Source organism: Caenorhabditis briggsae (assembly GCF_000004555.2).
Source record: "Caenorhabditis briggsae complete genome, chrII, whole genome shotgun sequence".
NCBI classification, from domain to species: domain Eukaryota; kingdom Metazoa; phylum Nematoda; class Chromadorea; order Rhabditida; family Rhabditidae; genus Caenorhabditis; species Caenorhabditis briggsae.
The window spans coordinates 13,802,884-13,818,026 of NC_013486.2; the positions used below are offsets into that span (position 1 = coordinate 13,802,884).

At 39.9% G+C, this 15,143-nt stretch overlaps 5 protein-coding genes across 5 annotated transcripts in view; all 5 read right to left on the reverse strand.

Annotated features, from left to right (window-relative positions):
* CBG07819 overlaps positions 1-1,772 on the reverse strand; it is a gene marked incomplete at both ends in the record, with an annotated part of 3,832 nt that extends 2,060 nt beyond the window's left edge. Inside the window, 6 exons of the mRNA XM_002631816.2 lie at positions 520-756; positions 803-898; positions 944-1,102; positions 1,374-1,511; positions 1,560-1,607; positions 1,658-1,772. Of these exons, the coding sequence (XP_002631862.2) occupies positions 520-756; positions 803-898; positions 944-1,102; positions 1,374-1,511; positions 1,560-1,607; positions 1,658-1,772 (793 nt within the window). The remainder of the gene's footprint in view (positions 1-519; positions 757-802; positions 899-943; positions 1,103-1,373; positions 1,512-1,559; positions 1,608-1,657) is intronic.
* A 2,153-nt stretch (positions 1,773-3,925) lies between these two features.
* On the reverse strand, positions 3,926-5,096 carry CBG07820 (the record flags this gene model as incomplete). The annotated part of the gene is made up of 6 exons (XM_002631817.2): positions 3,926-4,074; positions 4,122-4,265; positions 4,309-4,491; positions 4,542-4,688; positions 4,734-4,943; positions 4,988-5,096. The coding sequence occupies 6 exons, from the start codon at positions 5,094-5,096 to the stop codon at positions 3,926-3,928; spliced, it is 942 nt and encodes a 313-aa protein (XP_002631863.2).
* A 799-nt stretch (positions 5,097-5,895) lies between these two features.
* CBG07821 lies at positions 5,896-7,756 on the reverse strand (the record flags this gene model as incomplete). Its single annotated transcript, XM_045242967.1, has 7 exons — positions 5,896-6,081; positions 6,304-6,422; positions 6,469-6,597; positions 6,640-6,873; positions 7,264-7,377; positions 7,423-7,497; positions 7,708-7,756. 7 exons carry the CDS (start codon positions 7,754-7,756, stop codon positions 5,896-5,898), a joined length of 906 nt encoding a protein of 301 aa, XP_045093585.1.
* A 1,333-nt stretch (positions 7,757-9,089) lies between these two features.
* On the reverse strand, positions 9,090-9,604 carry CBG25703 (the record flags this gene model as incomplete). Its single annotated transcript, XM_045242968.1, has 2 exons — positions 9,090-9,248; positions 9,293-9,604. The coding sequence occupies 2 exons, from the start codon at positions 9,602-9,604 to the stop codon at positions 9,090-9,092; spliced, it is 471 nt and encodes a 156-aa protein (XP_045098713.1).
* A 934-nt stretch (positions 9,605-10,538) lies between these two features.
* On the reverse strand, positions 10,539-13,885 carry CBG07823 (the record flags this gene model as incomplete). Its single annotated transcript, XM_045242969.1, has 12 exons — positions 10,539-10,807; positions 10,857-11,003; positions 11,055-11,237; positions 11,282-11,599; positions 11,925-12,431; positions 12,480-12,554; positions 12,606-12,677; positions 12,731-12,841; positions 12,958-13,008; positions 13,051-13,161; positions 13,209-13,280; positions 13,819-13,885. The coding sequence occupies 12 exons, from the start codon at positions 13,883-13,885 to the stop codon at positions 10,539-10,541; spliced, it is 1,983 nt and encodes a 660-aa protein (XP_045093586.1).
* Positions 13,886-15,143: the final 1,258 nt, after the last annotated feature.

The following is a 15,143-nucleotide window of genomic DNA, read 5'->3' on the forward strand; positions in this document are numbered from 1 at the left end:
AAAAATGGCCTAAAAATGCCCCAACATGACCTTGGCTGCTTTCTAGGCCATTTTGAAGTGGTGGCCTAACTTTTGCAAAATTGGATTTTTAGGCCCCCACTTTAAAAAAATGGCCTAAAATGCATTAACATGACCCTGTTATGCTTTCTAAGCCATTTTGAAGTTGTCGCCTAGAAAACCAAATTTGCAAAAATTAGGCCACCACTTTAAAATGACAAAATAAACAAGAAAATACTGTCAGCAACGCGCGAAAAACTGAAACAAGTCGCTAATGACACTCCGGAATTCCGCACCACGCATTGTTCAGCACATTCCTCGAAAAATTCCTCGAGGAATTCCTCGAAACATTTTTCTCGAGGACTTTTTTTCGAAATTTTTTTTTCGAGAAATTTTTGTCGAAATTTTCTCGAAAATTTTTCGAAAAAGGCATTTCTCGAGAAATTTGTTTACTAAAAGACACACTGAGGGAATTGTGATAATTGAGCTCAACGTTCGAGTCTTCAAAAAAATTGTACTCACCGAACACTGAATCATCATATAGGCAGCAGGTACGATGATACTCCAAAGCTTCAGCAAACTTTTCCTTCCATTCTTGACTGCCCTCAACAAGAGGATCGGTTTGGGTTCGGACCACGGCCTTCTTTTCTTGAACTCTGTTTCTTCGAACAATCTCCATCTCACGTTTTGGGTTTTTGCATCGTCGAGCCCTTTCAATTTTTTGCTTGTTAACCTCTTCTTCGTAATCAGAGGTTTTTTCTGGAAATATATTTTTTTCATGGTGATTTATCTTTTTTTTCGATACCTTCATCTGAGTTCCTTTCTTCCGAAGATTCTCGCCATTGACAAGGAGCTGGACGTTTTGACGTGGTAGGAGCCAAAGTTGTTGACGGACCGGCTTCTGAAAATGACGAATTGATAAAAATCGTCTAGCAAGAATTGTCACCATCTTCTTCAGAATCCGTAAACAGCTCCACGGTACTTGGATCAATGGGCTGTGAAATTTTAGGATAACTTTTTTGAGATTCGGCTGATTTTGGGAGAGCAACTAGAATAACGTTTGATGAAGTTGAAGAAGTAGATTGTGAAGCAAAGGATGTTGTATCTGAAACATTCCAACTAATCTTTTTTTGGCACTTGAAAAGGTTGCATACCGTTTTAGCTCTAAAAGAAGCCCACCCTGTACATGCACTTTGAGCTCAACTATCTTGTTTCTCATAAGTAATGACAATCTGTTAACTGGTAAAAATTGATGATATTATGGTAAAGAATTTTCCAGTCGACATATGTTTTATATCTCTCAAAGGAACCTGGAAAACTGAGCTCAACGTATACGTATAGGGTGGGCTTCTATTAGAATCAGTAATTTTACCCACCTGCGTCCTCATGGCATAATTGCTCCTGTTTTCTTTCCTCAGCGTTTCCATCTGTCTCTTTCTCCTCTTCTTCATGTTCCTCTTTTTGTAACATTGGCATTTCGGGGTCCACAGGTGTGTCCTCTAGTTCTTGAGCTTCTGCAAACTTGATACTAATATTCCTGTTAATGAGAATGAGACACTCACCATTCACAATTTTCATAATCACTCCAACCGCGGCTCGAAGTTGATGTTCTGAAAAATTGTTTTTTTTTGTTTTCTGTAACTATTCATGAAATTCCTACCGAGATCTGGTCTGCCACGACACACCTCGGCAAACCCCTGTTGGACAATTGAGCAACCGATACGGATTCTCGTAGCTGCTTCTTCGAAACTCTTAGGATCGGTGGGAAGATTCATAATGGGATCTAAATTGAAATGCTGAAGTTTGGTTTAAGAAAGGAAAATTGTGAAAAACAAAGAATTTTAGATAAAAAAGTGAGCAACTGATAAATTATTCACTACAATATCACGAAACATTTATCAGGTAACCAAATTTGGACATCTACCATAGGAACCGAGATAATTGAGCTCAAAGTGCACATATCGGGCAGGCTTCCATCAGAGCAAAAACGGTAAACAACGACATCATGCGAAACAAGATTTTCCTTTTTTTAAAGTGTATAATTTAGTTTTGAGTAGTTTGAAAATGTCAAAAAGGGCAAATAGTAAAGTAAATAGGTTTCTCACATGTCTGGAGTTGTCTGGAGTTAGGCGCTTTCGATCGGGAAAAAAAACTATAAGCGACAACTTTTCCCTCACTTTTCAAGAAATTAAAAAGATAATTTAATTAAAAATATCTCAATTTGTGCCCGACTTATAAGTCTAAAAAGACCATTACTTGGCAAGTAGTGTGTATGTTCCAGACAAGTTAGAAGTCTATGAAAAAGTAATGAAATAGGTTTTCGATTTTACTATACAACTACAGTATCCTACAAAGTACAAAAAAAAAGGATTTCAAACAATAAATATTTTCCAAATAACTAAAAGTCCAAAACAGAATTTCGTTCTTGACAAAAAAAAAAGGAAAAAAGCTCAAAATGCCGAACAAGGTCGTAAAATGCACATCAAACAGGAGAGAGGAAGACTAGTGAATGAAAATGGCAAGTGTAACGAGAAAGGATTTTCCCTTTTTTGAGGGCATTAGCTACATAAAATTGACGTTTTTTGGCATTTTTTAGTAGAGGCATTAGTGAAATGAAATAGAATCTGGAGGACTAGGATTCAGGGAGATTTCTCTGAGATCAAGATGGAGAAAAAAAGTTCTGTGATCGAATTGTAAGATTCTAGATTTTACTCATTCTGGTCTTCTGAATATGTTCAAAAAAAGTCTGTGAATGCTGTGGACTAGACAGAAAATCAGCAAATTTGGTGATATTTACAAAAAATACCAGAATTCGAAAAAAAAGTACACAGGTGCCATCTAAAAGTTTTATACAAAATATGTAGCCAGTGAAAAAAGAAAAATAGGCCTAGATATAAAAAGTGGGAGCACATCAAAATATGAAGACTTTTCAAGGGTGTTGGTCACGCAGTAGACACTAATACTCAAATGAAAACTAAAAGGGCGGGGTCACAAAAAGCTGTGCCTCACCACCTGTGACATGCAAGTAGATCGACAACAAGTGCGTTAACAACCTAACGAGCAACGAAATGTGTGCACAAATGAGCAGTGGTAATGTGCTCAAAAGGTCGGAATTCAAAAAAAGATAATACCTGGATACTGTTGTGGCAGTGTTGAAAAGCGCAGGTTTTATGGATTAATCATCATCCCCGTGTGGTTGAAAAAAGGACCACATTAGGATTGTACCGCAATAATATCGCCCCTATCTGATCTTTGAAGTTTTTTATTCTAACTTTTCTTATTTGGAAAAAGAAAAAAGATACTGTGCGCCATCGATGCAACAGCGTAGCTCAGCTGCTCGTCACCTGTAACTATTCCCCAGCCATTTCCACATCTGGAGGGGTAAAATAACGTTTTTCCTTTAATAGAAGCCCCCCCCCCCCCAAACCTTCAACTTTGAGCTCAATTATCTCGAAACTTGTGAAAGATATCAAAAATGTGTCAACTGATAAATTGTTGCTGATATTCTGATAAACATTTTATCAGTTGACAGTTTTTTGATATCTCTTACAGAAATTGAGATAATTGAGCTCAAAGTGAAAGTGAATAGTATATTTTCCAATTTTTTTTTCGATTTTCGCCCTCAAAATAAGCCAACAAAGAATGTGTGATTAACGCAAAAAAGGAATGGAAGACAAAAAAAATGAAGGAAATGAAAAAAAATCCGGAAATAAGACCCCGAGTAGTAGAAAAATGTCTTCCGCTTAGTCTGAGAAATCAAGCAAGCGTTTTTTCGGCAAATGTGGAAGTTTGTTTTTTTAGTCAGATGTTTCATTTTTTGAGCAAACTTAATTAACAATATAAAACAACGAAAAAACCGGAATTCAGTTCTGGGAAAGAGATTTGAACACAAAGTTGAAAATAGGATAAAAAATGTTGGGCACAATTATCAATTACCAGTGAACTTTCTGGGACGACTGGTTCGCTGGAAGCGAATGAATCCCGCCTTCACCTGCACCATGAACTCCTCAAACACCATCTCCTCCTTCTTTTTCCACATGCTCCTAGCGTCCTCGGCGAGACATTTCCACTCCAATTCTATAAATACCCACGCTATTTAAAACCGGGTTTATCATTAAACTCACTAGCATTTTTCGAGCTGGTCGCACACTTTTCCCGTCTCCAGGCACAAAATAGATCCATATCAGTGCATGCTCTGAACGGAACCTCCTGTGGCATGGACCGACTGGGAACTAGCGGCTGGAAAAGACTGAGGCACATCAGGTTGGCTGAAATTGTATGTTGTTTGAGAGATTCAAAGAACTAGGATACCCAGAAATATGTCATTTTGGACTGGTGAGCTCTGATGGTGCTTCAGTGCTTCTTCATAACGCTGCTCGCACTCCGCGGTCCCTGGTAGAAGAGCTGGCTTTGGGATAAGCTTCGCTTTTTGGCGATTTCTTCTGTCAAGAAGCAACCTCTTGATCTGCTTGGTAGAATGTTGCACAGGACCTTCTATAAATTAGGTTTTTAGAAATTTTTAGAAAAAAAAAATGTTTACTCACGTTGATGATACTTGGTGCCAGCAGAAATGCCGATTGAGGAGAGCGACGGTGTTGTAGAAGAAGAGCATGTTGATCCCTCATCGTCTGCAGGAATCCCGCTTGGCTGGTTCCAGAGATATGGCATAAGCCAACACAAAGGTAGCATGTCTGGAAAACATATTTTTTGCAATTAAATGGCTACAGGTTTCTTACTGTTGGTGGGAAGTCCAGCAAGAGCTTGTGGCGCTGAGCCGACAGCTGGAACTCCGCTGGTTCGCTGTTGATCATTGGTGCCAGGAGAAATACCGATAGAGGAGAGCGACGGTTTTGTCGAAGATGAGCTCACTGATCCTTCGTCGTCTGTAGTAACCCCGTTTGGTTGGTTCCAGAGAAATGTCATCATCAAACACGAATTGAGCACATCTGGATAATAAATTTTCTATAATTAACTCGCTATAAGATCTTACTATTGCTGAGAAGTCCAGCAGCAAGTTGATGCGCTGATCCAATGGCTGGAACTTCTTGTGCTTTACTACCTGCTAACAACTCGGCTATGCTGAATGGTTGGCGTTCCATGATTAGCTGAAAATTGACAACTTCAAGATTAATAGAAGAGCACTGAATATAAAGAATACAGAAGAAGAAACAATCCGCCTAAAATATATACCGTCAAATCTCTAATAGAAGGACTGTCTAGTTTGAGCTTAATTATCTCAGTTCCTATGCAAGATATCAAAAATGTGTAAACTGATAACATGTTTCTGATATTATAATACACATTTTATCAGTTGACTCCTTTTTGATATCTATTACAAGAACCGAGATAAATTGTTTCAAAGTTAAAAGATAGGGTGCTCTTTTATTACAGGTTTTACAGTAAATTTTGCGAAATAATACCAAGAAGCATTCAAATCGGTATGACATAGAATACAACATAACACCGCGGGTATTGCATAGAAGTCCCGTCGGGTGCGTATGTGTGTCTCGGGGCAAACGAATGGGCAAAAAAAAACAGAAACTTATTAGAGAGATTGGTGTGAATACGCATTCCATACTTTTTTTTTTGAAAGAGGTTGGTTAGTGAACACGAAAAAAAATGGATGGGGACAGATGGTCATGACAGATGAAGTTTAGATTTTTTAGGGCTAACGAGATTGCAAAAAAATTGGAATAATGACAGCTGGAAAAACGCTTTAAAATGTTTTAGTCAAAAATAACGCCACTGAAAGGCTTGAGCCAGATTATCTCGTGTCTTTTCAAAGATGTAAAAAAGTTGTCAACTAATAAAATGTTACTGATATTATGATAAGTAATTTATCAGTTGACAACTTTTTGATATCTCTTACAGAACAAAAGATATGTGAACCCAAAGTTGTCAGTTCCACGGGTAGAGCGGGACCGCCGAAAAGGGGATGCCTGGCGGGAGGAGAACAGACGGCAGTCGTTTCGTTCGCTTCCGACAGTCCGTCTTCGCGCCATTCGATCTGTTTGTTTCTCTGAATCTCTCGGATAGTAACACTATTTTTTTTTCTTGTTTCTTGACCAAGACAACATCTGTGTCCTGTAAAAACATAGATGGGGCATTTAACAAGTTATTTATTGGAAAAATAAAAAATTATGGAAAAATCTCAGAACAAAAAGCATTAGGAAAAAGCTGTATAGGAGAGCACCAAAAAATCTTCAGTTTTCTGACCGAAAAACTAGAAAACTCCAACGAAAATCATAAAATTTGTAGTCTTTTCGAGACCCCTTGAAGTCGCTTTCTTTTCGAACTTTCATTGACCATCACAACGATATAGCCGGCTTCCTTTTGTTTGACGTGCTCCGTGAAGAGGTCAGATGCTCGTTTTGCCCATTCTTTATAGAAATCGAAGTCCTTTGAGAGCTCTTTCCATTCTTTTTCTGGAAAGAAAACCATTTTGTTTTAGTCCAAATTTCAGATACTTACTGGCTTCATCGATGTGCACATTATCCTCCAAACGCCATTGCTTATACATCATGGCTGCGTCCACTGGATTCACCACTTTTTGGGGGATAGCATCCAAACGTTTGGGATCGAATAAAGAGGTACGGCAAACTGAAAAACTTCAAATTCAGTGTTTAGCGCTTCTAAGCTCACCGATTTTCTCATCATGATAGATTGGAGAAGTTCTAGCTCTCTCACAAGCTTCCACCCATCGTTGAATGTATTCTCTGGATCCAAAGAGCACGGGAGGAGCTATGATCATGGATTTGTGATATTTGGTTCGGAAGCTACGGTAGCTGAAGAGCTCCTTCATCGTTTGGAAATCCGGGGTTCCTCCGAGCTCCAAAGGAGATATTGCCTTCTTTGGTCTTCTGGTTTTCTTGACCTCTAGAAATGAATTGAGTTCAGGAGAAGCTAAGACACACAAAAACCTAATATTCGTTAATTTTCGGATATTTTGAACATTTTTAGATGTCTGGAGCCAGCCTGTTAAGTTACCAATCACTTTGAACTTTGGACGCTGTAAAACTGATCTAACAATAATTTGAAAATTTTGCATTTATAGAATTTTTAAGAAAAAAAAAAATAGCTGAAAAACTAGGAATTTTTTTAAAAAATTCTATAAATGCAAAGTTTTCAATCTAAAGATGTTTTAGACCCTCCAAAGTTCCCAAAAGGATAGGAAACTTGACAGCCGAGCTATAAACCTAAAAACCTAAAAATGGTCAAAATGGCCGCAAGTCAACTGAAAATATGTTTTTGTATATCTTACTGTACCTTGAGGAACTGGAGACAAATTTGATGACATGGAGCCAGAAAATCTAGCCACTGGAAGCGGACTGGTAATAGCTCCAAGAGTTCCGAGAGTAGATGAACCAATGTTATCAGAAACTGAAAATTCAAAAGTTCTAACGGTATTTAAAACTAGAAACTTACCCAAACCAGACACTGGCAAAACGGGAAACTCGGAAGTTGGTGTCACGGACTTTAGCAGGTCCAAGAGTTGTTGAACTGAAATCTTCAGCTATTTGATTCTTTTTCAAATTAACCACTGTCAAGTTTAAGCTCAATTATCTCAATTTCTATGCAAGATATCAAAAACGTGTCAACTAACAAAACATTCCTGATAATTTAATAAAAATTTATCAGTTGACAACTTTTTTGTATCATTGACAGACACCGAAAAAGGGGCCCTTTTATTACAGGTTAAAAGGTACTCACGATTGTCTGGGGTACAGAATATTGAGCTTGAGATGACACCTTCATTCATCTTCGTTCTGAAAAGAGCAAAAAGTCTAGTTTACACCAAGTGGAAGGAAAAAGAAATTTGACATGAGGAGCATCCAACCAAAAACAGAGAAATTCTACGCGAGTGGTCGCGACCAGAGTGCTAACTACCCAATTTTGCGCGCTCGTCTCCAAAAGAGGACACCCTTTTTCATGAGGTCTTCCTTTTGAAATCTGACAGAGACAGAAAAAGGATAATAAAACGAAATGAGGTGGGGTCGTTTTAGTTTTGACATTTTCGAATCTTTGGGAATTCGACATCCTAAACAAAGAATCATTGATCAGAGCCAATTGTGGAAAACTCGAATATTTAACCAGTCAACCCGTTTTTATACTGAAAACATGAAAAGAATAGGTGTCTTTCAGAAAAAGGCACAAAGCTAAAAAATTAGGGGATTTCAAAAATTTCTGTAAATGCAATTTTTTAATCTATGTCTGTTTTACATCCTCCAAAATTTTCAAAATCATCGGAAACTTGACAGCCGAGCTCCAGACTCCGGTAAAAATTTCTTGAATTTTTCCAATCAATATATTTTTAAAAATAATCTGAAAATCCAATTCTGTCCAAAAACCAACTTCCTAGCTCATCTAGAACTCGAGATACGGAAGTTTTCGAGGTTAGAGACGCAGCGTGTCTCGTCGTCTGCCTCTCTAACCTCCTGAACCTGGAGTGGCTCTAGCTCGGTTGCTAGAAGCGCTGGAATTGTGATTTTTTGACAAAATTGTAGGAAATGTTGTCTATTTTTTTAATTAATTATGCAAAAGTTACGAAATTGTCAAAATAGCGGAAAATCAACAGAAAACTAAGTTTTTGTATATCTTATTAAACGGTTTTGTATATTTTGAAGTTTTTCGTAAAAAGAGCGAATAATTTTTCAAGTTTTGGATAAAATACCTCTTGGAATGAATGAAACAGTGGAATACAGTATTTCCCATTTTCCCTCGTTTTTTTTGAGGTTTTCAACTACTTGCCGATTTCTGAACGACACTCGCGTTTTTTTCACGTTTTCAGTACAAAAATAGATAAAAAAGGGTGTATTTTAGAAATCGGCAAATAACTGAAAAACTAGGAATTTTCAAAAAAGTCTGCGAATGCAAACGTTTCAATGTAGGTCTGTTTTCTAACATCCAACGTTTTCAAAATGATCGGAGCATGGACAGCCGAGACTCCTGAAAATGTGCAGAATCAACTCATAAATGCGTTGTTACTGAACGGTGCTCAATTTTTAATAAGACAAAAATAGCAAAGCTTGGATATGAGCAGTTTATTTTTAAGCAAACAAAACCAATTCCACATGCGATTAAGCAAAAGAAAATCAAATATCGATTGAATCAACACCGAGATCATTGAAGACTTCGTACCATGTGTTGCTACTGTTGATGAGATCCGAGGAGATGACATCATCGGAAAAACTGGACCAATTCGAATCCATAGTCAGAGTTCGAGTTCTCTTCTCATAGGCTGGGGGATGAATCTAAAAAAACAATTTCTGATCAATTTAGGGAAAAAATCGCTTACTGAGTCCTTATGAGAAGCTTGCTCAAGTTTCTTGACCACCGTTCCTGGTGCTTCCTCTGAAGCCTTCACAAGATCCTTGGTTTTTCTCACTTTGCGTTTTGTTGACTGACGGACCACCTTCCTTCTTCTCACTTCTTGACCCCACTTCTTCTTATACACAGCTTTCGATTCCTCTCCCATCGCCTTGTATGGTTCCTTCTCCTCATCCGTCAAACTGCTCAGCCAGCAGCTTTGTGGCGTCAGATCCTGCCAGTGACTTGTCCAGACGGGCGAACTCTCTCCGATGCTCTTTGCCCCAGAACATGTATGCATTGGTTGGACGCTCCGCTGATCTCATCTTCTTGAGCTTCTTCTTGTATTTATCTTTCTCATCATTGTCCAATTCTTCGCATCGTGTTTCCATCTTCAGTTCAAGCTCTTCATCGGAAAGATCCGAGTGCTTTTCTCTATTTTTCTGGCGAATTTCGTTAGCATAGAGTTCGAAAGCGGTTGGTTTCTTTCGGAGAGACGTCGACGATTCATCTGGGTTGTAATGAAGGGGTCCTGATTCTGATTCGAAGGTCATTCTGAAAAAAATTGAGTTGCTGTATCTTGAGCTCAATTCTCTTGGTTCCTATAAGAGATATTTAAAAACCGCCAACTGATAAAATATTTTTGATAATAGGATAAACATTTTATTAGTTGACAGATTTTTCATACATGTTATAGGAACCGAGATAATTGAGCTCAAAGTGCAGAGAAAGCACGGTGGGAATGCTGGCATAGAGATGCAAAGTTGATGGACAAAACCATAAGACATTGAATAAAGCAGATAGTGTTGTATTATATCACTTGTTTATTCATTCTAACAAAAAAATCACATCAAAACATGCAAAAAAGATTAGGGTGAAATGTTGGGACAGGTAGAAAAAAGGTGAAAAACAAACCAGAGGGAATGGAAACAATAAAGTGTAGATGGGTATGGAAATTCAAAAAAAAAAGATTATTGAGTCGAGAATAGTACAGCTGTTCGTGTGCGAAATGTGATTTTAGAGGAATCAAGATATGGAAGGACCAAGATTGATGGATATGGAAAAATAAAAATAAAATCGGAGGAACTTCGGGAGAGAGAAAAAATGCAAGTTATGAGAATCATTAGAAAGGGGTAATGATAAAGAAGAAGAATTTCAGGATTAAGAAGAAAAGAGTAATGTGGAAACATGGGGAGGGAATTGAAAAATATGAGAGTTTCGAAAATACCTCACAATCAATAATCAGCTCTCGCTCTTTTCACTGCTGGCTCATCCTCATCTACCATCTCATCGGCTGCTGCAGCGGCTCCGGCATCCTCGTCAGCTCCACCTGCGACATCCTCATCCTCATCCATCTCGCCAGCAGCTTCTCCTCGACCAGACCGGGATCCAGGCGTTCTAATGAACCCTCTTCTGAGCTGCTCGAGATGCTCATCGAAGACAGCCGTCTCGTGGTCCAGCCATTTTTGGCGATCGGCGGGAGAGAGGCTGCTCCATGCCTTTTCTGAAGAGGTTCAGTTATTTTTTCTGCTTTTAAATCAAAAATGACTCACCGAGCTCTCTCCGAGTCTTAACTATCTTCATAACTTTGAGGTAGTTGTGGAAGAGGTCCTTGGCCATTTTGGTCTTTGAGCAAACCTCCTGTGGCAGCGCCTTAGACCTCTTATTGGGGTTGAAGAGGTTGAGGTTGGTGAGCTGGCCTGAAACAACATTGAAAATTAGTGTATTATTTTTTCACAAATTGCGCTTACCAAGCTCCTGGTCCCGGTAAATTGGGCACACGGCATGATGCGCATTGGCTTCTTGAAGAAGCAAATGGTAGGCCTCGGTCCCTTCAACAAGCGGCTTCTTTTGCTTGATGGCTTTTCTCGCGGCCCGGCGCATAACTTGCGTGGTTTCGGGTGCTCCATTAACTGGGCGAATCCTTTTTGGAGCTGCAAAGTGTGATTGTTGGTTTAGCTGTGAATAGAGATCATACCTCCATTGCCACTGGAGCCATTCATTGCAGCGTGGGCGACTGGAGCGACGACGGCGGCTAGAGGAGCGTCGACTGGAGCTCTGCCGACTGGAGCTGCGTCGACTGATGGAGCGGCATTGACTGGATTGAGAGCGGCTGGTGCGACGACGGCGTTGGATGGAGCAGCGTCCAATCGCACATCGTCGGCTGGATTGGAACTGGCAGGAGCAGCATCGTCCACATTCGCAGCTGGTTGAGCTAGGCCGGCAGTACGATTCTTATTCGACGGACGACCTCGGCGGGCGTACCCTTTGCCAACTCTTGTTTTCGGAAGGTTTGCTGCAAAACATTTATTGGTTTAAAGGTGGGGGGACAGGAGATTTTTCGTAGTTTTTTTGTAGCTAGAGTATGCATTCTACCGTCACGGTGTACAACGCTTAATGTCACTCTGCGTACAGCTGCCGTCCTCGCCTTTATGTATGCAATCTGGATGCCGCCTTTTCTTTGCCCGCGTGGCTCAGTCGGTAGCGGCGCCGCACCCTCAATCATCGCCCTCACAAGTTCAACTCCTCGAGAGGCATCTTTGAACGGAATTTCGAGAACATTATTTTTTCATGTCCCCCCACCTTTAATATTGAAAACTACTCTCACCTTCCATATCAACCTCTTCCTCCAAAATTCTGGTTCCATCGGCCATGTTTTTCAGAGCAATCTGAGCTGCTGCTCTTCTTTCTCGAACTGCCACATTTGATGACGAAGGTTGGAGAGCATCGTCCCTCTTCAACCTCCAGACGGTCTCCGGTCCCCTTATTACTTGCGTCCTTTGCGTCGATCGGAGCTGCGGCGACTGTAGCATCGACCACATCCTCAGCTGGTGAAGCGGGCTCTGCGGACGTTGGCTGAGTTTCTGCCTGAACGATTTCTGCATCAATGTCCAGTGGATCCATGGCCAAATCTTGAGAAGAACCAGTAGGAGCTGCAACGACCTCGGACGTCGGTTCTGCCTCCTCCGGTTCTTTCTCTTCAGCTCCGACTGGTGATTCCGGTTGAGAGGAACTCCCATCGGAAGTTGAGGAGTTGACAGAGAGAGTGAGTTCTCTCCTCTCGGCTGGCAAAGATTCCGAACCATCTTCTATCTCTGGGACAAGAAGAATGCGCTGTCCAGAATTCTCTAAATGCAGAAAGATAGACTTAATTTCAAATTGGAAAAACTACTGACCTCCTTCGACTGTTGGGCTGCTTTTGTCATCTGTAGGCTCCAGGTTGAATGTCTCGTGGACAACGAATTCCAGTTCTAGAATATCAGAAAGATGAAAATCATACAAAAATAGAAATAAAATCTTACCCTGGTGAGTCTGAGAAGATCCTTCGCACAACTGACCAGACTCATTTGTTTGAGTTGCTGCTGTGTACGATTCTAGAATGTCAGAAAGATGAACTTCATCTAAAAATAGATTTTAAAAAACTGACCTGACACAGTTTGAGATGTGGTGTTCACATCTTCAGAAGCTACCGGTAGTTGCGGCAAAATTGGAGCCGTTAGTTGCGGCAACACTGGAGCCAGCAGGTTCAATCCCTCTCCTGGAATTTTTCTATTATAGTCAGTTTTTAGCAAAAATTTCAAAAAAATTTTTCAAATTTGGAAAACCCGGGCCCTGATTTTGCAAGTATGGTTTTTAGTAGAAAAAATGTTTTACCTGCATGTTGTACTAGCAGGATATCAGTGTGGAGGTTGTTAATGTGAGGACCTAAAAGTAGGATATTTAGGAATAATGGGAAAAAAGAATTACCGTATTGCCCGCGACCCATGGCTGCATGTGCTACCTGCTGCACGAGAACGCCACTAGCAAGGAGAACCTGCCCATGGAGTCGTTTTTGGTAGAGATCCGCTTGATGTTGCCCTGTAACTTGTTGTTTTTTTGTCTAAACTTTTGTATTTTAAACTCACGGGCGTTGTCTTTTAGAACGGCGTCGAATGCTGGGAGCAGAGCATTGTGGAGCAGAACTTGGATATCCATTTCTGAAAATTTCTAAATGAAATTTCTGAAATTTACTGAATAAAACTATAATTTGACATAATTTACCACCTCACAGGCAACATGCAACAAGGGTCGGAGAAGAATGTGAGTCGTGGCGAGGGTCATACCTTTCTCCGGTCAGGGGTCCGGATTTCTAGAGGAGTGGGGAAGTTGCCTGGGGCAGCTACCCTCCAACCCCTTCTAAAGGTTCCCTCTGCCCACGTAACGACACTCCGCTCGGCGCGCGCACAGTTTAAATTTAGTTTTGAGGGATTGCGAGCTTGGATTTAGCTCGTGGTTGTTCTAGGGACTCTTTTAAGGATTTTAAGTGAGTTTGATTGAATTCTAAGCTTTTATTTGTTGTTTCTTTCTAACTTGTTCATAATAAACCGATTTTGTTACATTTCTTGTTGATTTTCTTCTATTTTATCACAGGAAACAGATACCCCGGACATACCGCGGGCAATTGATGCCCACATGTGTGTGCATAATTTACATAATTAAAAAATTTCTCGCACAACTTTTATATTTTGAACTCACGGGTGTTGTCCTGGATTTCGACGAGAGCTGGGATCGGAGCATTGTTGGGCATCATTTGATTTTCCATTTCTGAAATTTACTAATCAAAATGATAATTTTCCGGGTCAGAGAAAGCGGAGGAAAAACAATCATAACGAAGTGAGAAGCGACTAAACAGCCTCGGTTGGTATATAAAAATCAGTAAGGGGCGGAGGAAAGAGGCGGGAACAGACATTAGCTTCAAAGCTTCATGCCGATGGCTCGAGAAAAGATTCTGGTGACCTTTCTGATATAAACAAAGTGAGCGGCTCGATTAGCTGAGTTACTGGATATAACTTACCGCCACACAAGCAACAGACATCCGTGCAACAGGCAAGCGTGTGTGTGTATGTGTCTCTTTTTCTATACCGCCCAGAAGCGTTCGTCGGAATGGTGAGAGTGAGAAGAAAGGGAGAGACCTAGAGAAAGGAGAGGAAAAAAGTTGGATTCTCATTGGGTGGTAGAAAAAAAGAGAACGGAAAAAACGAAGTAAACCTGTATGAGAAGGACCTCCACACTATCAAGTTTAAGTTCAATTATCTCGGTTGCTGTAAAAGATATCAAAATTTTGTCAACTGATAAAACGTTAATCATAATATTGTCAATATTTATTGATTGACAACTTTTTTATACCTTTAACAGCAACCGAAATAATTGAGCTCAAAGTGCACAGCTAACCAATTAGCTGCATATGATTAATGCGGCAGTTGACTCTATTATGTGTGTATGAACGTTGTTCAGAAAAAAGGGACATTCAATAGAAACATTTTCCTTACAGGCATAGTCCGTAGCTATTCAAAAAGTTCCGAAAAAAGGGACAATATTCCAAAAAAAACCCAGAAAAGCGTATGTGAGGAAAATTGAATGTTATCCCCCCAAAACACTCAAAACGCTTTTCATGAACTCCGTCGTTTTGACAGGATAATACCAAAAATATAGTTATACCCCCACCAAATTCGCCACATTTTCTGAATACCACAAAACGTGGCAAGAAGGAATTTCTGACCTAAATGTAGTGGAACTAGCCTGGTTCTAGAAAAAGTAAACCCAATCAAGGTTCTCGAGAGCGAAACTAAAAAAAGAGAGGTCTATGATTATATGTACATACACATACATTTAAATTTTATGGGCGGTTGCTCGAATTGGAACGACTAAAATGTCATATTAGCCGTAAGGGTGGTTGGTGGTGTACTAGATTTTCGAGAAGAAACATGAAATTTCGAAATTTAGGCTAAAGATTACTACAGATTCCTGTGAGTCATGGTTATAAAATCGAAAACATGATTTTTGAGATTGTTTGATGTGGG